This window comes from Erpetoichthys calabaricus, chromosome 10, assembly GCF_900747795.2.
Source record: "Erpetoichthys calabaricus chromosome 10, fErpCal1.3, whole genome shotgun sequence".
Classification (NCBI taxonomy): domain Eukaryota; kingdom Metazoa; phylum Chordata; class Cladistia; order Polypteriformes; family Polypteridae; genus Erpetoichthys; species Erpetoichthys calabaricus.
Window position 1 is genome coordinate 46,555,109 of NC_041403.2, and position 24,741 is coordinate 46,579,849.

Genomic DNA, 24,741 nt, shown 5'->3' on the forward strand with positions numbered 1-24,741 from the left:
CTCTCAGAGTAATTGTTATGACCCTGAACAACAACAACAAAAATTGTATTCTTGTATAGGCCAAAATCACACAAGGAATGCCTAATTGGGCTTTAACAGGCCCTGTTTTTTGACAGCCCCAAACAGCCTTGACTACCTAGGACGGGGGTTGGCAACCCGCGGCTCCAGAGCCGCATGCGGCTCTTTTTCACCTTTGCCGCGGCTTAGCCGCGGCTCCGGTAGTGTGTCACGCGGGCCGGAGTCTTTCAGTGGCTGCGGCGCGCTCCTGAAGAATGGGAGGCGCCGCCTTACCTGTCAGGCTGCTCGCCGCGGAGGATGACGTGTGTGCTGCCGCTGGCCGGCAGCCTATCAGAGAGGCCGCCAGACTGCCGCTGCGCTGCCGAGCCTGCCGTAAAGAGGAGGACCGGGCTGAAGGAAGGCGCGTGATTCGCTCTCAGGAGGTAAGTCACACTTTTTTTTTCCTCTTTTCTTTTCTTTAACACCAATGGCTAATTATATGGGGCCTGGACTCTGGCACATTATATGGGGGGCCTGGACTCTGGCACATTATATGGGGGGCCTGGACTCTGGCACATTATAGGGGGGCTATTGGACTCTGGCACATTATAGGGGGGACTATGACTCCTAGCACAATGTAGGGGGGAGCTATGGCTACTAGCATATTGTGGGGGCTCCTATTGGCTACTGGCATATTATAGGGGGGCCTGTGGCTACTGGCACATTATATGGGGGGCTTATTGGCCCAGTAATGGTGGTGATCTGTGCTTTTTAGCGGTACAGTGGTATTGCGGCAGAAACGCCGAACAATTTTCACACAGGTTGCAGGTAAAGGAAGGGGAAGTGGGCATAGCAAATTTTGGTATGGGGCCCTGTGATTTCTACTTACGTTGCTGTTTTCAACCCCCTGGTAGGCCATCCATGGATAAAGGCAAGAAGAGAAAAATTTCTGAAGAAAACAGTGTTTAATGATACGTGGACAGAATCATTTGCATTCTCTACTGACGAGACTGGTTTACCAGTATGCTTAATATGTGGTGAGAAATTAGCAAACCACAAAAAGTCCAATGTTGCAAGACATTTCCAGAATAAACACACAGCCTTTGCTGAAAAATATCCAGATGGAGATGAGAGACGAAAAGCTGTTGCAGAACTTATCAGGAAGGTTAATATGAGCAAAAATAATTTCAAGAAGTGGGTGAAGTCTGCAAATACCACAACATATGCTAGTTTTGTGGCCGCTCAGGAAATAGTCAAGCACGGGAAGCCCTTCACCGATGGAGAGTATATAAAAGAAGCATTCATTAATATCTCGGAACATCTATACATGGACGTCAAAAACAAAAATGAAATTGTGCAGAAAATCAAAAACATGCCACTCTCTGCGAAGACTGTCAAAGACAGAACCCTAAAAATGGCAGAAAACATTAGCAAACAGCAAATTCAAGACATTAATTCAGTTATGGCATACTCCATTGCCTGTGATGAGTCCAAAGATATTGGTGATATTGAACAAATAGCGCTGTTCTGCCGATATGTGAACTCTTTTGGGCCACAGGAAGAACTGATTGAGCTGATACCACTAAAAGACCAAACAAGGGGTGAGGATATCTGTAAGGCTGTCCTGGACTTTTTAACTGCTAAAAAAATAAACACTAACCACCTGGTCTCAGTAGCTACTGATGGGGCACCGAGCATGAGAGGAGCACAGAAGGGCTTTGTGGCTCTACTGCAGAAGGCGTTGGGTAGAAGGCTGCTGTCATTTCATTGCATCCTGCACCAAGAGGCATTGTGTGCTCAAACATTTCCGCCGGAATGCACAAAAGTGATGGATGTGGTCATTCAGATTGTAAATAAGATAATGGCAAAGGGTTTAAACCACCGCCAGTTCCGTTTGTTATTGGATGAGGTTGAAAGCAAATATTCTGACCTCCTGCTCCACAACAAGGTCCGGTGGCTGTCCAGAGGCGAGGTGCTAAAACGCTTTGTCACATGTTTGGAAGAAGTAAAAACCTTCCTGGACAGCAAAGAGCTCACCTTTGCTGAGCTGGAACAGCCAGAGTGGCTGGAAAAATTACATTTTATGGTAGACATGACAGCACATCTAAACACGCTAAATACAACCCTTCAGGGGAAAGGAGGCACAGCCCTGCATATGCTGGAGGACGTTTTGGCATTCGAGCGCAAGTTGACAGTGTTTGTCAAAGATTTACAGAGAGGCACACTGTCTCACTTTCCCTCTTTGAGAGAGTTCAAACAAAGTCATGATACAATCAATTTGGAATATTTCAAGTCTGCAATCACCGCAATGCAAAGTTCATTTGGGAAACGATTCTGTGAGTTCAGAGAGGAAAAAACCACATTATCCTTCCCTGTCACTCCCCTGGAGATCGATCCATCCCTATTGAATATGACTGCATTTACAGGTGTAAGTCAACCTGATCTTGAGATGGAATTGGCCGATATAGCCGACAAAGATCTATGGGTGTCCAAGTTCAAATGCTTGACCGCTACTCTTGAGGATGTTGCCCGTCAGAAGGCCATTCTGGCTCAGAATCATAAATGGACTGATATTGAAAACCTTCCCAAACAGGACAAACTTGTATTCGAAACATGGAATGCCATCCCCAACACTTATATAAACATGAAAAAGTATGCATTTGGAGTGCTGTCGATCTTCGGCTCCACATATGTATGTGAGCAGGTCTTCTCCAACATGAACTATATTAAAAACAAACATCGATCACGCCTCACAGATGACAGCTTGCAAGCCTGTGTGAAAATGAAGGTGACGTCTTACAGCCCTGATGTGCAGACACTGTGCACTGAGGTTCAGGAGCAAAAATCCCATTAACCAGGTAAATTAAATATTTTAATTAGCTATTAATGTGCAAAAATATATTTTACATTGTTAAGTGAAAAAGTCCTTTTTTTCTTCAGATTGACAGCTAACTGCATGATCCTGTATATAGCATTAAGGTAAGAAACAATATATGCAGTGTTAGATTTGTTTTATAATGGTTTTGCGGCTCCAAGTTTTTTTTTCTTTTCGAAAACGGGTCCAAGTGGCTCTTTATGTCTTAAAGGTTGCAGACCCCTGACCTAGGAAGACAAGAAAAAAAATGTAATAATTTTATCTCCTTCTGTCAGCACATCTTCAGTTGCCTAATTTGCTTCTTGAAAGCACTCACACCATTTGACTCTTCCTCATTACCTGTGTCTTTTAATTCATTGTTCAGACTCTTATCTACCTTTGGCTGGAGAAATCCTAGCAGACCTCTCCTTCTCCTTGAGAATGCAGTTACCAAATGCAGCATTCTGTTCTTTGTTTTATTCATAATACTTCTGTGGCTTCCATCTGCAGTGAGCCTTTGGTTCAAAACACTGGCTGTGACCTACAAGTCCTTGCATGTCTCTGCTCCTGAATCCCTCCAGTCCCTATAGTCTCTCCATATGACCCCACAAGACATCTTTGTTGTGCTTCAAGTTATCTGCCGCCACAAATGCTATAACACAATGCTTTTACATAATGAGCATTCAAAGACCACTGAAACTGCTCTCAATCTGCTGATGTTTCGGAAATCATGCCTCTTTGCAACAGATCTTGGGATGACTTAGACTTTCTAACACTCCAGTCTGTTCCTTGTTTACTATAGCTCTGTCAGCCTAACTGAGCATTAGGCCACTGTGCTGTTGTTTGAGCTCTACTTTATCATCAGTCCTTGGGACAAACTAGAGAAATACACTTCTTGTGCTTTACATTTGTTCTCAGTCGTTTGTATTTTATAATCATTCACACTGTATGAATGTTTTGTTATTGTCAACCACTTCAGATAAAAATATCTGCATAATAATTATAAGAACATTACGTAACAGTACTGACAATCCTTATTAATCATTAAAAATAATCTACAAAAAAGAGAAAAGAAAACTCTAGCTAGACTGTGAAAGTGCACCTTGTACACTGTTTAAGATCAAGAAGAGGTGTTCAAACTCCACTAATTTCAGTCCATTTCCATAAACTCTATTTTGTTTTCTGTTTATTGCTCTTTATCATTGAAAATATCGGGAAAGGGTTCTAGAGAAAGGACTAATTGATTAACTGGGCACGCTGTTATAATTAATAAAGTCCTTCATTTATATGAGAAACGAGCTTATGCCACTTCCTAACAAAAAGCAGAATTCATCTAATTTCTAAACCTTCTTGTTAAATTACGGGGTGCCTTTTCAGTTTAAGGTGAGGGTTTGTACAGTATAAGGTCATATAATACAATATGAGCCTTTTGTAAATGGACTGAACTTCTCAAATGTGAGGTGTTGTGGATTGATAATTTGCATCTGACACGTCATTATAAATTCATTTTAATGTCAGTAAACTTACAAATCATAAAAATTATTTGCTGGTAGTCATGCAGCACGTTCACAAAACTCATACTAAAACCCATACCGCAACCGCGATAGACAAGCATTACTGAACACAACAGCAACCAGCATCGCATCACAAGCATTACGATGAAAAAAAATGAAATATAAAATTACAGCATGTACCAGACGGGAAAAATCACACAATATGTGATTGAGCTACCAAACGTCACGCATATTGTCATTTTACCGTTATAGAAGAGTGGACTCGGAAATACAATCTGACTTTCTATTTTAACGTAAAATACACTTTTTAATTAATGAAATTGAATGTTTAAAGTTAACATCGTGTCGTATCATCCACTCATATTTTTTGATCTGAACAGCCTTAATCTCTCGTTGCGATATAACATAGAGAGAGCATTTAAATAAAAAAAATAGCTCTACATGATATAAGTAAATAACTGATATTTGCAGAGTTCCACCTGGGTAAAAGTTAACACAACTTCACATGATGATGAAAGAAGATGTGATCGGACACCAACAGCATAACACAAATACGCTGCAAGGCATTTATACGATGTGGTTCTAACCACCACCATATTGCTAGTTCTATCAAGAATCAAACCGAAGTAGTAATTGCGATCGGAGAGAAACGCACATAAAACTGCCGAGGCACGGATGGCACTATTTCAGGATATCTCGCCTACTTTTTTTTTTCCTGCCAGGCAACGGTTTCCGCTGTTGCGCAGTAAGCCGCGCTACTGCAATCCGAAAGCGCTCTCAGGTTTTAGCTTTTTTCATGCGTTTTGCTGCTCTCGTCGGTTGCAACAGCTTGCACCCGATTAGCATGGAGAATGAAAGCTTAAGTTCAGCGTCCACTCCCAGGTGTAACCCAGCACTTAATTCTCCGGATTTCTCGCGGCACATGCTGGAGCTGGATGAAGATGATGACTTAGAAGTTTTCAGCAAGGTAAACACATGGGGTGATTTCCCTTTAAAAAATAAGGAACAGCCTTGCTTGAGCCCTGCTACGTGGCTCTCTGTCGGGATTTCCTTTAGCTCAACAATAAAGTTAAATCAAACGTAAGCAAAACATGGCGGGGAAATAAAGGCAGCGGTGTTTGCTTCTAAGACATAAAAGTCAGTTGAATGCTTGCATTCCAAAGTTCGCGGACTCGGGCAGAGAAGACATTTCAAAGGTTACTCTCGATCTAAGCATACGAACTTCTTTTAGAGCAGAGTGCGCCTGGATCGGGAATTCCGTCACATCACGCGACCTACTAGTGTATCATCACAGCACCGCCGTTACAATGCACTAGCTAGCCTTTGGCCACGGGATATATAATAGGACGTGTAATCGTTGTGTTAGTTCAACGTTCGCATAACTAGTCATGGCCTGCATAGCGATGCCACGGCTTTGAAATTGTTTTTTCCTAATTCTGCTTGGGGACTGTAATCCCCGATCGTGATGCAGGGTTTTATGGGCTGTAGAGTAGCTGCAGACTTTGCGCTGCAAGTCCGATCTGGATGATGCTCGTAGCTAAACTTAATGTTCAGTTAGAATGCACGATTTCAACGTATATGGAACAATAGAAGTGATATTCAGTTGTTCTAGAACCCAAGATTTTCTTTCTAGACATAACTCGTATTATTTTCATAAACTAATGTGTGCCCACTTCAGCGCATAATAAGCACGCTCCAACACCTCTATTCCCTAAATAGAGGAACAAATAAATAAATAAAATGGATAACCTGTTAACGTTGATACTTCATCCACAAGTGCGTCTTTAATCTCTGATTTGATTGATATATTTTTTTTAATTGATTTTAGAACAGGGGCTAGCGGAAGTTCGTAGTCTCGGATGTACAATCTACAATAGCAAGTTGACATTATAATTTACAGTAGTACCTTTGTGGTCCAAAATAAAAAAAATATATTTCGGACAAATCAAAGTATTCTAGTTCTGGCAAATTACAGTGATGAATATGTTTCACATTTCTTTTAATCTCTTATTAGAGATACCAGTCATTTTGAATGCCCTGTACAAGTGACTGATGAGGAAAGTCTGATTAAAACGGCAGTGTTCTATGAGGCAAAAGTCAGGCTAGGATGACATTAGTAAACTGAGTAAGGTGTCATAAAAAAAGAAAAGCTTTTTACAGTACCCTTCAAAGTCAAACTTGAGACCATTAGGTGACTAGCCTCTAAGGTGCCAAAGTGATAATTAGGGTAGCCGTTTTTGGCTTCTGAGAGAACCAGCCATGTGAAAGTTCAGGAAAGAACCATTTTTTTTTTTTTAGATCTGTAAAAGAATCAATAAATAGACATGAACAGATGATAACAGATTTGTGAAATACCAACTGGTTTATGATTTTAAACAGACTGTTGCTGCATAAAATAGCACAGGCTAAGTTCCGTTTTTTATTTGTTAGTATCCTACGATCACTCTAATATACATTAAAGATTTCTGCTTTGTCTGTATATTAGAAACCTTTTTCAAATCCCAAAGAACTGATATCATATGCAAAGAACCCTCCTCAGGAACAAATAGTTCCTTGTTAAGCAATGATTCAATGAGGAACCACACTGCCCAGTGAAGTGCCATTAATAAAACATTATTTTTGAGAGCATGGATGACCAGATCCAAATCTAAACACACCTCTTGTGTGCGAGCTGTTGCACTATTTCTCCAGACAGGCTCAATATGTCAGCTCTAAAGTTCACCTGTCACTACTGCGGGTTTATGCCAAACACTCTGCAGGCCATCTTCTTTTGAGGACTCAAATATACAAAATCTTGTCTTAACTCCTGACACCAGTTCATACACATCACTAGGGTCTTGAATTTTTAACCTTGTGATAGCAATATTCTTTAAACCTGGGCAGCTACAATAGCATGTTCTCACCATAAGGTGGTGATGTCGCTACACCTTTTGGTTTCTCGCCTCATTACTTTTAGAGCATGCTCATTAGTTCTTTTGTAGTGTGTAACTTTTTCCAGGTCATGTTGTGTAGAAATGAATGGATAAAAGAGACCTTTCAGTATGCGAGATATACCAACATAAATTTAAATAAAGTGCTTCCATCAATTCGTTTATGACCGATACGGTATGTCAGTGCCACAGAGTCTGTCCCAAAAGAGTGACCTTGTCATATTCACAAATGGAAGATGTTTGTTTGGCTTGTTGTTTGCATGAATGTATTGGAATCAGTCTCTGCAACGTTAACATTATGCATACAGTGGCTTTTAATTACTTGTAACTTCCTTAGTGCTTAGTAGGTGGAATTCTTCACTGAACAGGCAGAAACATTTAGGTAGTGTACAGTGTATTTATTGTGATCAAACATTCAGCGTACTTGTATTGACTCAGCATTTGCTGTAAATTTTAGAGTAAAGAAATCTGGAGTGTTCTCCACTCATTTTTGTACTTAGAGGTTTCACACAGATGTGAGGTGTTTCAAAAAGTAACAGGTTTAAGTTTACGGGTCCATTGATTCGTCAGTCATGTTTTTGAAAGTAGGGACACAAAACTTTGATGTCCAAGTATTGAAACTTTTGCAACATAGCACCTTACGTTTATCAATAATTTACTCCATGTGTTTTTGTTTTTAATATGCTTCTTGAATTTTTGATCTGTGGACTGAAATTAAAGCTGATTAGTTTACAGTAAATATTAATTCTGTAACAACAGAAGCCTGATGATATCAGAGTCACCCTTTTTGTCATGGTCTCATGTTGCCCTAGCTGGGGGTCATGCTGTCTCTGGAGTTATTTGTTGCAATTTAAGGTGGCATATGTAATAAAAAAGGTCACACTTAAGTATTTTGTGATACTCGTTCCACCCCAAATTCAGTCCTGTGGACCCCCTTAACTAAGCAGATGTTCACGCCACCCACCTGCTGTTTTTGACTGGACTCCTGCATGTATTAAACAAGCTGTTATTCCCCATTTTCTGCCTCTTTTGTGTCAATACAAAATTTGCAAAATGTGTTTGCTAAAGTATTAGGGCAGGGTTCTCCAACTCCAGTCCTAGAGAGCTACTGTGGCTGCAAGTTTTCATTCTAACTCTTTTCTTAATTAGTGACCAGTTTTTGCTGCTAATTAACTATTTCCCTTTATTTTTATTGACTTTTCTTGAAACTCTGACCGCTGCCGTCCTTAAATGGCACTTAAACATAAATTTAATGTGAAGTGAGCCAACAGATGACCAACTGAGTTGGGGCCTCAAACTCCAACCAACTTCACTTCATTCAGTTTCTTAATTTGAAGCCAATTCTCGTTGCTAGTTAAACCTGTTATTTAATTCCAAGGCACTCATTCTGCCATAGCACACATTTCCAAAATGGTTGATTTTCTTTTTTAAGAGCGCTGTCAAAATGTTTTGTAGACCTGAGCAGATCAACATTACTGAGGCCTCCACCTTTCTTTATTTTCAGTTATTGTGTGATGGACGCAGGTTGGTGTTTATGTGTTGGTACATTTTGTGTCTTAATATTGTTTGGTTGCTAATTAAAGAAAAAAGAAATAGTTAAGGGGCCTGAGTCTTAAGTTGTGCAGCAATTAAAATTAAGGCAGAGAGTTAATTAGCAGCAAAATCTGGCCACTAATTATGAAAAGAGTTAGAATGAAAACCTGCAGCCACAGTAACTCTCCAGGACTGGAGTTGGAGACCCTTGTTTTAGGGGAATGTATCAGGCATTTGTGTGTGGGAAACTTTTAAGCATTTTTCTTTTTCTTGTTTTTTAAGATCTTGCTTATTTTTATGTTCTGACTATTTAAGCCTTGCTTTATTATACTGTAAGTGAATTTTCCCTTTAGTACTCATGTCATTTGCACCTTTGTCTGGGCTGACCATCAATAATTGAATACAAAATATGGAGAATTAAAAAGAATATAGTATGAGAAACATTTAAAGTTATGGCAAAAATGCAAATTTCTCATGTTTATTTACATGCAAATATACTACAGGGGTCGCCAGCTCCGGTCCTGGAGGACCACTGTGGCTGCAGGTTTTCATTGTAACCATTTTCTTAGTGACCTGTTTTTGCTGCTAATTAACTTCTTTTGAACTAATTTTATTTGACTTGCTCTTGAATATTCAGACCCCTTAATTGTTTCTTTTTTCTTAATTAGCAGCCAAATGATAATGAGATACAAAATGAGCCAAAACAACTGGTGTCCGTCATACAGTATCTGAAAATAAAGAAAGATGAAGGTGTCAGGAATGTCAATCTGCTCAGGTCCCCAAAACATTTGATCAGTGCTTTTAGAAAGAGAGCATCAACAATTTCAGAAATGTCTACTGTTGCACCACGAGAGCAGCAACAAGCCACGAAATTAAAGAAGCGGCGAAATTAACAAGAATCGGCATCTCATTAAGCAGTTAGTTGGAATTAAACTGGTTGAAGTTTGAGGCCCTCACTTAGCTTGTCTTCTGTTGGCTCACTCACTTCACATTTCATTTCTTCTTTACAATTAGATCATTTAGATGAAAGACTGAACTATTTGTGAAACTGGTTGGAATGACACCCTGCGGCCACTGTGGTACCCCAGGACTGAACTTGGGAGCCCCTGCTATATAGCCAATATGCTATGCTGGTTATTTAATATATATAAGACCATTTCTGTGTGTTGCTGGAAGAAACAAACATACATACAAACAAACAAGTGCCAACTCATCTTTATATACAGTAGCTATGATACTGCCCTGAAGTAGACTGGCATCACATCCATTGCTGGTTCCCTCTTTGCACCCATGTCTACTGGAATAGGATGCAGCCATGGTTCCCCAAGACATTGCACTGGAATGATTAACATTGAAAAATACAGTATATAGATGAATATTCAAATAGTGTGTATAATACAAATCAAATATTTAATGTATTTGCTGAATGGATGCCACAATGTTGCAGTGGATAGCAGTGCAGCTTCACAATTCCAGATTGTTGGGTTCAAATTTCGGCCTTTGGTCTTTCTATGTAGCTTTGCTATGTTCTCCTGTGTCTTGGTGGCTTTTCCCTCTTATGTTATAAAAGCACCCATGTTGTGTTAACTGGTGTGTGAAAGGTGGCAGGGTGTGTGTGTACTGCATTAGAATAGTGGCCTGCCCAGGGTATTTTCTGCATTGCTTTACGTTTGGCTCTGATTCCGAGCTCCTGAAGTGAATAAAGCGAATCAAATGAATCAATTTATTTACTGAGCTGTGTGCAGATCAACAGATAATAGAATTAGGATCCATAACTACATCTTATATAAGCCAGATAAAAATGTATGGATTAACTGTATTTTCAAAACTGAAGAACGAGAAATACACAATTCTCCAAATATTTATTTCATGAGTCATGTTTTCCAGTTCAGGGTCATAAGATGTTGATTGTCAAGGGAATTACAAATTTCAGATCTGGGAGTGTTTTGTTTTCAAATTCTCAAATGTTAGACTGTAGAAGCCCAGATTAACAGACTCAGAAAATGTATTGATTGTTGTCAGATTCATACAACACACCACTGCATTGTTTATTGAGAGTTTTTGGAGTATAGAACATAACTCAGTCTGAGTGAGTGTGTTTTGCTGACTGTACATGACTCGGGCTTTGTTTTAATAGTACTCCATTATGAAAGAACAAAGACGAGAGCTCACTGCCTCATACAAAAGTGCTGCCAGTTTTTCTGGTGAGGGCTTTGCTTGGTTATGCACGTGTGGATTTCTCTTGGCGAAAAGAGAGCAGCTGTCAAAGTGAATACAGTCGAGACTGAAAATACAGTTGGAACAAATTAATTTGCTAAAAAAAAATCATTTGCGACTTTTTTTTTTTTTGCAGTACCAATGTTCAGATTTTCTCTCTTTGGCAATTCACTTGGTCTTGAAAATTAACTAGTCACTTTCTGCTACAGTACATTATTTTGTATGTGGCACTGCTCAGTTTTGCTTGTTTCACTGTGTGTCAGAGTGTCATTAACAGCAGCACCCTAACCACTGATGAGTTAATTCAGAGCAGGGTCTCCAACTCTAGTCCTGGAATGCTACTGTGGCTACAGGTTTTCATTCTAACCCTTTTTTTAATTCGTGACCAGATTTTGCTGCTAATTAACTCTTTGCCTTAATTTTAATTGATGCACAACTTAAGACTCAGGCCCCTTAATTATTTCTTTTGTTATTAATTAACAACCAAACAATATTAATACACAAAATGTACAAACACATAAACAACAACCTGCGTCCATCACACAATAACTGAAAATAAAGAAAGGTGGAGGCCTCAGTAATGTTGATCTGCTCAGGTCCACAAAACATTTTGACAGCGCTCTTAAAAAAGAAAATCAACCATTTTGGAAATGTGTGCCATGGCAAAATGAGTGCCATGGAATTAAATAATGGGTTTAACTAGCAACGAGAATTGGCTTCAAATTAAGAAATTGAATGAAGTGAAGTTGGTTGGAGTTTGTGGCTCCAACTTAGTTGGTCATCTGTTGGCTCACTTCACATCAAATTTATGTTTAGGTGTCAATTGAGTGGTCAGAGTCACAAGAAAACTCAATTAAAATAAAGGGAAATAGTTAAATACCAGCAAAATCTGGTCATTAATTAAGAAAAGAGTTAGAATGAAAACCTGCAGCCACCGTAGCTCTCTAGGACTGGAGTTGGAGACCCCTGCTTTAGAGAGTACTGTAACAACATTCTCCAGTTCAGGGTCATGGGGATGAAAAGCTATCCTGGAAACACTGGATTGTTAAAGCAAAACAAATGCTGGTGAGAGAGCAGCTACAGTATCTATTAGTAGCCCACTTATGCAGACACCCATATTGCCTTTTGCACAGTGCCAATTTAGAGTGGCCAATTAATGTAGCAAGAATGCTTTTAGGATCCAGAAGGAAAACCAGAGTATGTGGAGAAAATCCCAGGTAGATGCAGACTTCACACATCCAGAAATTTGGAGCTCAATTCAAGTCCAAGATGGCGAATCCATGTGGCAGCACCATTAACCAATGCAAATCCGACCCTTCCAAAAAGGTATTGTAACATAGTGGTTAGTGAGTCTGCCATATGGCTGTACAGACCTGGACATGAATTTAAGTGTGGTAACCATCTGTCTGGAAATTATTATTATTTTTTGGTACAATAACACTTACAGTTATCCTCTACAACTCTGTGTTGGCCAGTGTGGTTTTCTACACTGTGGTGTGCTGGGCTGGTAGCATCACTTCAAGAGATGCTCAGTAACTAATTAAAAGGGCAAGCTCAGTTATAGGATGCACACTGGACCCCCTGGAGAAAATTTAAACACACCTGAGTGCCATTTTGAACAATGATGCACAGCCTCACTCTGACACACGGACACTGAGGACTTTCAGCCAATGAATCATTCATCAGAAGTATTTGAAGAAATGCTCCTGGGGGCTCCTTTATCCATCCATTATCCAACCCACTATATCCTAACTACAGGGTCACGGAGGTCTGCTGGAGCCAGTCCCAGCCAACAAGGGCGCAAGGCAGGCTCCTTTATGCCAACACTAATACGTCTGCATAATGCCTCACTGGGACTGCCGAGTCAGAAGTTTTCTTTCTTTGTACTTCTCCTGCTTTTTAGTCATTCTGGTGTGTGTTCAGCCCATAGTGTGTATGTATGGATGTATGTGTTTATTTATCTCTCTATCTACCTATGGATTTATTTAAAGAGCTTCTGTAAAAAGCCAAATTTCCCCCAGGGTGCAAAGAAAGTTCTATCTGTCTGTCTATGATTAGAACCTGCCTAATTTTATTAAATACTTTTTTTATTCTGTTTTAAGATTATTTGTAAATTGAAACCCAGAAGTGCACATAGTATTGATTACATGATATTTACTAGATAGATAGATACGTTATTAATCCCAAGGGGATATATATAATATACTAATATAATATATGCAATTCAGACAACATAATGTACAATTTACAGTACATGTTATAGAATATGTAACATTTAGTGTGCATTGTATTAGATGCTTTGATATACATAATACAGTATATGCCTAATAAGAAGGAATGCCAGTGATTGTTGTTCAGTTATCTTTCATTATAGAATAATGAATAGTCTTCTAGATTATGTGATTATTTTAAATTTGCTTTGGGAAATTAATTGTCTTGCCTCACTGCAATCCCTGACATAGACCCCCTTAGAGACATGTTCTTCATTTAAATAGACACACAAGAGCAATAGTTAAATTACATGTCAGATTATCATAACTTCAGAAATACAAAAGATGCCTTCAGAGAAAATGAAGCATGCAAAACAGGTAATGAAACTGTGTAATATCATGTTGAATTGCAAAAGTTTGCTTATTTACAGTGCGTTACAGTGCATTACCATGTGGAGAACAACCATAATGTTATACTAGAAAAAACTGATGACCAGTAATTATGTTTTACCGATCAATATGGTTGACACTCACAAAGATGCAAAATGGAGTTGCTTAAAACAGTAAGGTAATCCAATGTAAACTAAGCCTCAAAACATAAATTCAAAGTGTAGTCCTAAGACTGAATAAACAGGTTGAAAAGCCCAATATTTTGCATTAAGCACAGAAGCCACTTAGTAACTCACCAAAACTCCTAAGCAAATTAGAAATTAACCACCAGGAACTGCAGAAGACCCTCCGGATTTGTAGGGCAGATTTCCTTGTGGCGATTGTCAGGTAGCCCCACCTCTTGTGAGACCACCCACAAACCCCATGGAACATAACAAAGGCAGCTTACATACATAGACCACGGGTGGGCAAAGTCAGTCCTGGAGGGCCGCAGTGGTTGCTGGTTTTTGTTCCAACCCAGTTACTTAATTAAAAAACAATCCTTCTCAATTATTTAATTTCATGGATTTCTAGTGCTTTAACTCTGCTATGTCGAGTCATTCTGATATCCTAGATTTTTTTTCCTTTCTAAGGATATCATCCAAATAATTTGAAGTCTAAAACAAATGGGTTATTCTCAGTGCTTCACTTTTGTCTCTTCACTTTCCTTCCAAGTATTTCATTAAACCCAATAGTACATGATAAATCCACGCAGGTGTAAATGGAAACAAGCTAAATGGAGAACTGCTGGTTTCTTTTGTCATTTGCATCTTATTGCTAATAAAGAACAATTAAAAACCAAGACTACATCTGTTTAATACTGAAATAAGTAATAAAGGTTCAAAATCTTAACAACCAAGACAACTAAAATGAAGCAGAAGTGTTACTTGAGCAATAAGTGCTTCTTATTAAGCAACTGGGTTGGAGCAAAAACCTGTAGCCACTGCGGCCCTCCAGGACTGAATCTGCCCACCCCTAACATAGGCAAAACTAAAAATAAAGAATGATCAACATAAATAAAGAATCAAGAACAAAAGACATATAACATGAATTAGGTTACATTGCATGCAGTGATTTATATAACGTGTTTCATGTTCTTTTGTGTAACTTCCTTTTCTTAGAAGGACAGCTTACTTAGATGCACTAGTTGGGGATCATGCAACTGTGGTGGGCTTGCCTTTTTTTTTAGGCTCCCTTGCAGCAGGTACTGAAACTACTCATTTGAACAAATGGAATGCCAGCTCATATTGCTGCTGACTTGGTACTGAAGTCATCCCCAGGCTGATGCAATTTTCCAGCACTGTGACGGGACCATTACTCTGCCCTCCTTCGAGATTCTTCCCATTGACCAATTCAAGTGACCACTCGTGGTCTTCAATTCCACTGTGGTTTTGTGGTTGGTGTCAGGTGGGGTCTTAAACGCTGTGCTGTCAGGTGGTGAATTTCTGTGTGGTTATTTGTCTGTTATATGTGGGCAGGCAAATTTCCTTGTGTGGTGCTACAGCTGTAGTGATCTCTTCATTCCAGGTCATGGATCTCAGTTTGAAAACTCTGAGCTGCTCTGTAATGTTACAGTGATCTGCCTTGTCCTTTGCTTGCACAGTTTTGCCACCAGCTATGCTTCGCACTGCTCAACTGGGGTCAGCTGCATTTCGATTTGCCATGCTTTCCCTAGTGTGACACTTAACATTAAATTCCTTGTCATTACTGATGAAAATAGAAGGAAAAGTAGTAACTACCTATATAAAATGCACGTGTTTTACAGTTCTGTTACTAATGATGATAATAGGCTTGCCTTTTCTCAATCTTTGACTTTTCTTGTCCTAAGCTTATGTGTCAACTTTCTAATAAAATTTAGTGTGTTGATGTGCCGTGACAGAGTTTGTGATGAACAGTGTTGCACACTTTGTGTAGTGATGGTAAGAGAACAATGCCTTTTCATTTACCATGTTATCTTCTACTGAAATAACAGTGTGTCTTAGGCTGGTAGAGTGATAGGCCCTCTGATATAACCTGGAAATCCATCCTGGACTCATTCACAAAAAGAATCAATGATCCACCATTTCACTGCAGTCTTGGATGCTTGGTAAAAAGAAAAGAAAAAACATGCATACAGTGATGCAGTGGCTGCTTTAATAATAATCATTCTTTACATATAGCTCTTCCAACTACTCAAAGCGCATTACATAGTGAGTGGGGAGACACTTCGATCACCACTAATGTGCAGCATCACCTGTATGATGCGACAGCAGCCATTTTGCCCCAGTACGCTCACCACACGTTAAATTTTAGGTGGTGAAGGGGTGAGAGATAGTTAGCCAGTTAGAGATGGGATGATTAGGGGGCCAGAATGACTAGGCCGTGGTGGGCTGTTTAGCCTGGACATCAGGATATACACCCTACTTTTTACAAAGGATGCTCAGGGATTGTTTTTGACAACAGAGTCAGGACTTTGATTTCTATGTCTCATCTGAAGGGTAGTGCCATTTTTACACATCATTGGGGCATTAAGATCCACATTCAGACCACAGGGATTCCTAGATGGTCGTCCATCAAAGTACTGGCTTAACTTCAGGTGGATGACCTCTTCTGAATTGCACATTTACAATGTACATACAGTACATTCACTGTAGTAAGTGGCAAGGTTATTATAGTTAACGAAAACTAAAATCAAGACTGAAACTATTATTAAAAAACATTTTCGTAAACTGAAATAAAATAATTAACAAAACCGAAATGAAAAACTAAAACTAAATGAAACTATTAAAGTAACTGGAAAGACTAAGTGAAATAAAATAATAATTTACTAAAAATATTTTAGTTTAAATTTTTGAATGAATATTCTTGACGTTAGTCTTTAACCCTTGTAACTTTTAACTGTAAAACAAAGTCATCCACCATGAGCCACCTGCATATATTCAGCCAGTGAACGTCGGCTGATGACTGTGTTCACACAGCATTTGCGGTGACAGAGCAAGCTGAATACGTGCGTAAAGCGTGTGAAATAGAAAGCGATTTACAGGCCACCTTTCTTTGCGCTTGTTGCATATCAAGATGTAATTCAAATGGCTGAAGTGATAATGTGCTGCTCAACAAAACCTTTACCGTACGGACAGAAAAATCCCGAGGTTCAGTTTATTTCTGAGGTGCCTGCGTTTTGTTGACAATAATTCACCTGCCACTTCACACAGGAGAAATCCTTTTTGAAAATAAAACGGCACTGATCGAGAGACTGATTAGGTCATCATCAAAAAAGTCGTTTAACAATGAAGCGATACAAACCTGGTAAAATTCCTGAGTTGGCAATGTCTCTATTGAACTACAGGTAGGTAGGCGAAGAGATTCTGCCAACTGGTGAAAAAGTAAAGATACTAATGTATTTTTATATTTATGCTATATTTATTAATTTATCTTTTTTTAGTTTACATTCACAGCTCAAAATACCTGATATTGTGAAAATAATCCAGTAGCAGAATTATGTTTTAAAATATTTGTCCCCCTTTTTTAAATTTTTCTTTCTCTCTTAAAACAGATAATAGAAATATCATATTCTTTTTGTTCTTATCATCAGCCATATCATACATATTGCATGCCAGGGATTTTTCCTGCCTTGCATCCAAACCTGCTGGGGTAGGCTCCAGGTTCCTGTGATCCTGCTCTGGATAAATAGGTTTAGATAATGTATATATTGCTCCTAATCTCCGATGTTGTCTCTGTCGTTTTGTGCCCATCCATACTCCGATTACCTGCTGTTGCTCTACTCATTATGGGTTTACTGTTCTTATGCGTGGGCTATTGAAGTCTTGTGTCTGATTATGACACAAAACTAAACTCAATAGTAGCTCTTTAACTGTACCATAATTACTAAAACTGAAACTAATAGGTATAAAAATAAAATAGAAATGTCTTTGTGAAATAAAAACTAAATTAAAACTAAAAATATATATGATTAAGGAAAACTAAAACTAAACTGAATTTCCAAGTAAAGTCAGAAAAAATACAGAAATAAAAACTAATATAAAAAAGCAAAACTATAATAACCTTGGTGAGTGGATGAATGTACGGACAGATAATGTTCTAAGTCCTGGTTTTAGAGGTCTGGTCCAAGACACAGGCTGGAAAAAAAATATGCAGTAGGTATAATACTTGATCCAAGTTTGTTGATCCGGGTTTCTAACGTATTCTGATAATTTATAATGAAAACAGTATGGGGTTCCAGATGTTAAAGTTGAATTATGTGATTTTTTTTTTTTTTTCCTTATTAGGATGCCACCTTTACTGATGCAAGCTCCATTAACACATCTCTACCAACATCTCCAGGATCCATGATCAATCAGTACAGATTTGAGGAAGAGCATGACTCAAAAGATTTATTTATCACTGTTGGTGACCCTGAAAGTCATGTGACAGCCATAGAAACTTTTATTACGTATCGAATTGTAACAAAGGTAAGGTAATTTCTGTAGTTGTAATCTTATGAGATAGGTGATTTTTTTTTTAATATATTATGTTATATAATCACTTCTAATTTTTACCTTTCTTTAAGCATTAGGCCCTCTTATTATATGATACATCTGCGTCAGTAGGTAGCATGTAACTTTGGACCAACCCTTTAACCTATGATGATGCATATCATAGAATAAATCCTTGTAGAATTTGAAACTGGGCAAAATATGAAACAAAAAAAAATCAACAACAGGGGTGTTAGATGCCAGACGTTACTGTTTTATATCACTACCATTGGTGCTTTAACATGGCCTACTCATAGCAGATGTGTCTTAGTTTGACTTGCATGGAGTTTACACATTTTTACCATATCCAAGTGTTTTTGAACAAAGTTGTATAACATCAGTAAATAATATACACTTTCTGCGCAAATTATTACAAACACCTGTACACCTGATTAGTCATGCAGGTATCTAATCATGTGACAGGAGTGTAGTGCAATAAGTCATGCAGATGCAGGTCAGGAGCTTAAGTTAATGTTCACATCAAACATCAGAATGGGGAGAAGTTTGATCTCAGTGATTTCAACCGTGGCATGATTGCAGGCTGGTTTGACTATTTCTGTGACTGTTGATCTCTTGGGATTTTCACACACAACAGTCTATAGAGTTTACTAAGAATGGTGCAAAGAAACATCCAGTGAGCTGCAGCTCTGCAGATGCAAATGCCTTGCTAATGAGAGGGGTTAGAGGAGAATGGCCAGACTGGTTTGAGCTGACAGAAAGTCTATGGTAACTCGGATAACCACTCTTTTCAACTGTGGTGAGCAGCAAAGCATCTCAGAATGCACAACACATTGAGTCTTAAGGCAGTTGGGCTTCAACAACAGAAGAACACGTCGGGTTCCACTCCTGTCAGCCAAAAAAGTGGAAGCTGAGGTTGCAGTGGGCACAGGCTTACCAAAAACTGAACAGCTGCAGACTGGAAAAACGTGGCCTGATCTTATGAATCTTGATTTCTGCTGACGCACATAAATAACAGTGTCAGAATTTGGCACCCACGGTGTGAATTTAAGCACCCAACCTGCCTTGTGTCAACAGTCCCTGGTGGTGGTGTAATGGTATGGGGAATGTTTTCTTGGTGCCCTTTGAGCCCTTTAATACCAATCAATCATTGCTTTAATATTACGGCCTATTTGAATATTGCTGCAGACCATGTGCCTCTCTTTATGGCCACAATTTACCTGTTTTGTAGTGGCTACTTCCAGCATGATAATGCACCATGTCACAAAGCCACAGTCTTCTCCAGCTGGTTTCATGAGCACAACAATATTCTTCAGTGCCCTTCCCAGTCACCAATTCTGAATCTAATAGTACACCATTGTGATGTGATAGAACAAGACATTTGAAGCATGAATGTGCAGCTGACAAGTTTGTGTGTGATGCATCATGTTCACCTGGACCAGAATCTCAAAGGAAAGTTTCTACCAATTCATGGAATCCATGCCACACAGAATTGAGGCTGTTTTGAAAGCACAAGTTGGCCCTACGCAGTATTACTGTAGTATAGTGTTCCTAATTATTTGTTCAGTAAGTGTAGCAGGACACATTTGTTAACATGGAAGATCTATTGTCTGTAACCAGCAAATGTAATGTATGGGTTTAAAGAGATAAAATCTAAAGAACCCCATGAGCTGCCAGTTTCTACTCTGCAAATCTAAGTAACAGCACAGACGATCAGCTTGGGTGGCTGAAACAGTCAGTCATGACTGGAAAAACATAGATGACTATCTATTTGGAGTTTGTGCTGACATAACAGGCGCTAGGGGTTGCATTCAGCTTCAGTGGAATCAAACATGCTTAGCTGACTCACCTCAGAAAAGAAAAAGAGAGGAATCAGAAAATCGTTTCTCTCAAAACAAAATTCAAGGAATGGCCAATGCTGAAACTGAGGGCATATCTTTCACTGTCATTTATTGGCACACCTCATGGATTGGTTCTGTTAAAGTTTCTTCAGCCTGTACATTCCTTCTTGCACGTTTTTTCAGAATGGTCTTATCTCAAAGATTGCCTTTTTAAACTTAGTTGTACTCTAGAGCATCTTCATCAGTGAGAAGAGCTGCATGTACTCACTTATATAGTGTTAATACACCAAGGCACATGTGTCTTTGTGGAAGAGAACAGGTGAATAACTGGAACTGCCCTGGACAGGACACCAGTCATTTTCAGTGCCCACTCGCACACCCACACACAGAGAATCAGCAGTTAACCTAACACACGTGCCTCATCAGTCAGTGTGGGTAGGAAACTTTACCACCTGAAGAGAGCACACACTGATGTGCAAAGACATTGGATCTGTTAGACAGCAGTTCTACCAACTGCTGCCACATCTATGTCTGACATAGTAAAAATTTTATGTATGCAGAAATAAATCTATATAATTTAATTTTAAATTATATACTTATGTAATATTAAAATTTAAATCTGTAATAATATAGTACATCATGTAAGGACACAGGAAACATAACAGACCTCTGCTTTTTGCTGCCTTGCATTTTTTAACTAATGAAAATTCTGTGATGCATTTTAAAACAAATTTCATTTTTTTTCATCGGTACTGTTAATGTTTTTTTTTCCAGACCACCCGCAGTGAATTTGACTCCTGTGAATATGAAGTGCGTAGACGGTATCAAGATTTCCTTTGGCTGAAAGGAAAACTGGAAGAGGCCCATCCTACTTTAATTATTCATGTATGGATGATTTTGAATTTTTTAGACTGAGCATTATACGTTTCATCCTGTTATATATTTAAAGTGTACTTTATTTTAGTGAAGGTTCTTGTTGGCACTGTCTTTAACTGTAAATCAACAATAAAACATCTAATATTTTTTTTAATGAATTATTTCAGCAGTTATTGCTGTCTTATTGCTATGATTTTTCGTTGTGCAGACAGCATTCAGTATATGCTTATTAGTTTAAATTGATGAAGTACCACATGGATTATTTGGTTAACTCTTCTTTTGTAATTTAATTCTAGCCTTTGCCAGAAAAGTTTATAATGAAGGGAATGGTGGAGAGATTTAATGATGACTTTATTGAGACACGCAGAAAAGCACTCCATAAATTTTTAAACCGAATTGCAGATCACCCCATATTGTCTTCAAATGAGGATTTTAAAGTGTTCCTTACAGCTCAGGCCTGGGTAAGTGTGTTACCTACTGTGAACAGCTCCATACTTTCCACAAAGCACACTGCCTTAAGTGGTGCCACTGAAAACTGCAGTGCTGTTACTGGTTACACCTTAATATGTGAATCAACAATGTAATACTGGCAAAACAATACAGTAGATGATACATAATTACTTTGTCTCTGCATCAGTGTTATCTTTGTCTCCTAAGAGCCAGTGTGGATGGATTAGATTGCCTGTCAAAGACCTGATTGCCTTGGATCATATTGGGTTTACTTCAAGTACTGGAAATGCAGAATAAACGAATATCCTAAATTCTTATCTCATGTGTGGGGAGTAGTCAGCAGCTTTAAGTAAACTGATGGCTGTGGGTGGTTCATCATTATAAGATAAGTAAACATGTTGCCTGGAAAAGGAGTGTGGGTTCACAGATTCCGCCCGCTGCTGTGCTGTCCTAGTGAATTCCACATTCAGAGTAATTTGTGTGAATTCTGACATTCTTTTAATTTTTTTTTTTTGTATCCTGCTGAACAGTATAATTTTAAACGTACATTAATGATATACAGTGTTGTGAAAAACTATTTGCCCCCTTCCTGATTTCTTATTCTTTTGCATGTTTGTCACACAAAATGTTTCTGATCATCAAACACATTTAACCATTAGTCAAATATAACACAAGTAAACACAAAATGCAGTTTTTAAATGATGGTTTTTATTATTTAGGGAGAAAAAAAATCCAAACCTACATCGCCCTGTGTGAAAAAGTAATTGCCCCCTTGTTAAAAAATAACCTAACTGTGGTGTATCACACCTGAGTTCAATTTCCGTAGCCACCCCCAGGCCTGATTAATGCCACACCTGTTTCAATCAAGAAATCACTTAAATAGAAGCTGCCTGACACAGAGAAGTAGACCAAAAGCACCTCAAAAGCTAGACATCATGCCAAGATCCAAAGAAATTCAGGAACAAATGAGAACAGAAGTAATTGAGATCTATCAGTCTGGTAAAGGTTATAAAGCCATTTCTAAAGCTTTGGGACTCCAGCGAACCACAGTGAGAGCCATTATCCACAAATGGCAAAAACATGGAACAGTGGTGAACCTTCCCAGAAGTGGCCGGCCGACCAAAATTACCCCAAGAGCGCAGAGACGACTCATCCGAGAGGTCACAAAAGACCCCAGGACAACGTCTAAAGAATTGCAGGCCTCACTTGCCTCAATTAAGGTCAGTGTTCACGACTCCACCATAAGAAAGAGACTGGGCAAAAACGGCCTGCATGGCAGATGTCCAAGACGCAAACCACTGTTAAGCAAAAAGAACATTAGGGCTCGTCTCAATTTTGCTAAGAAACATCTCAATGATTGCCAAGACTTTTGGGAAAATACCTTGTGGACTGATGAGACAAAAGTTGAACTTTTTGGAAGGCAAATGTCCTGTTACATCTGGCGTAAAAGGAACACAGCATTTCAGAAAAAGAACATCATACCAACAGTAAAATATGGTGGTGGTAGTGTGATGGTCTGGGGTTGTTTTGCTGCTTCAGGACCTGGAAGGCTTGCTGTGATAGATGGAACCATGAATTCTACTGTCTACCAAAAAATCCTGAAGGAGAATGTCCGGCCATCTGTTCGTCAACTCAAGCTGAAGCGATCTTGGGTGCTGCAACAGGACAATGACCCAAAACACACCAGCAAATCCACCTCTGAATGGCTGAAGAAAAACAAAATGAAGACTTTGGAGTGGCCTAGTCAAAGTCCTGACCTGAATCCAATTGAGATGCTATGGCATGACCTTAAAAAGGCGGTTCATGCTAGAAAACCCTCAAATAAAGCTGAATTACAACAATTTTGCAAAGATGAGTGGGCCAAAATTCCTCCAGAGCGCTGTAAAAGACTCATTGCAAGTTATCGCAAACGCTTGATTGCAGTTATTGCTGCTAAGGGTGGCCCAACCAGTTATTAGGTTCAGGGGGCAATTACTTTTTCACACAGGGCCATGTAGGTTTGGATTTTTTTTTCTCCCTAAATAATAAAAACCTCCATTTACAAACTGCATTTTGTGTTTACTTGTGTTATATTTGACTAATGGTTAAATGTGTTTGATGATCAGAAACATTTTGTGTGACAAACATGCAAAAGAATAAGAAATCAGGAAGGAGGCAAATAGTTTTTCACACCACTGTAGCTAGCTGTGGAAATGTGGTCAGTGCTGCTACTCAACAGATCTACCATTCTGCATTTGTGTGGAGTTTGCACTTTCTACCTGGTCTTGTTGAGGTTTTTTCTCTCATGTTTCAAATTCCTTTATGTGAGGTTAATTGACTTCATGTAAATGGTTGTGAGTGTGAGTGACTGTGCCTTACAGTGGACAGGTGCCCCATCCATAGGTGCTTCCTGCCTTTCTCCTAGTGATGCTAGGATCAGCTGTCAATCCGTATGACCCAGAAGTAAGCAGACAGGTTAGACAATGGATGAATAGATGAATTATACTGGTGGTTTACAAGTTACTGATTAAATATGTGCATGGCCTAGGTCCATGTGTAATTTCTATATCTTTAGTATCTCTGTGTGTTTTTGTTTTTCTACGTTGCTCTGTTTTTATTCCTGCAACCCAAAGACAATGGCGGTATTTCAAAACTGACCGAGTGAATTTTTATGTTTCCATGAGTATGCAGTGTGACAGGTTAAGGCTCCATCATACCTCCTTACTGTCCCGTACTCAGTGCTTCCTGTGTAGATTCCAGCTCCTCGTAACCCTGAACTGCAATAGGCAAGTTCAGAAAAATGAATGGTTGGAGAATTCATTACACAATAGCAGAAAGACATACACGTTAGACTCGTATCTCTTTCCAGACTGAATGAAATGATTCCAGAATAGCTACAGATTAAGTTGTATTAAATAAGTGTGTAAATTAGATTGATGGTGTAGTAGATAAAACAAGAGAGACTTAAGAGTGCGGGACCTGCCGGAGGATCCTTGTTTAATGATGACAAAAATGTGTAAATATCAGGAAGGATCACTGCTGGACATCCAGGCAAAGTGCACAGTAGAGCTTTGTGGTCAGATTAAAGACAAATTCCTGTCTGGATCTTCTTTTATGCCAGAGCCACCAGAAGTGTTGTTCATTGTTTTAAGGTGGGACAGCATCTATAGTGGGAATGGAAGCAAAACTTGGGTTAGAGTCTGTGCTACATTCTTTATCTTCTACATGAAATCATAAAATTAGTCTCTGTTGGACACTCGCCAGGCTCACTCTCACGACAGTGTGTAAAAGAAGGAGAACAAAGAAAAATTTAAAATGGTATGATGATGCTATCTAAGATAATAAAATTACAAGCAAGTGTCCATTAAGTAAATAACAAGGTGGTGGCAGATACTAGAAATTGACCTGTGAACTTATAACAAAGTGATAAATATGTAGAATG

The 24,741-nt window shown here is 38.9% G+C and overlaps 1 protein-coding gene across 2 annotated transcripts in view; it reads left to right on the forward strand.

Moving 5' to 3' along the window:
- Positions 1-5,101: 5,101 nt before the first annotated feature.
- Positions 5,102-24,741, forward strand: part of snx7 (sorting nexin 7) — a 118,324-nt gene continuing 98,684 nt past the window's right edge. Inside the window, exons 1-4 of one of the 2 annotated variants that reach the window (XM_051933201.1) lie at positions 5,102-5,332; positions 17,950-18,132; positions 20,769-20,879; positions 21,167-21,331. In XM_051933201.1, coding sequence (XP_051789161.1) covers positions 5,162-5,332; positions 17,950-18,132; positions 20,769-20,879; positions 21,167-21,331 — 630 coding nt within the window. In that variant the 5' untranslated portion in view covers positions 5,102-5,161. The remainder of the gene's footprint in view (positions 5,333-17,949; positions 18,133-20,768; positions 20,880-21,166; positions 21,332-24,741) is intronic. The other variant, XM_028811123.2, reaches the window with a different exon arrangement.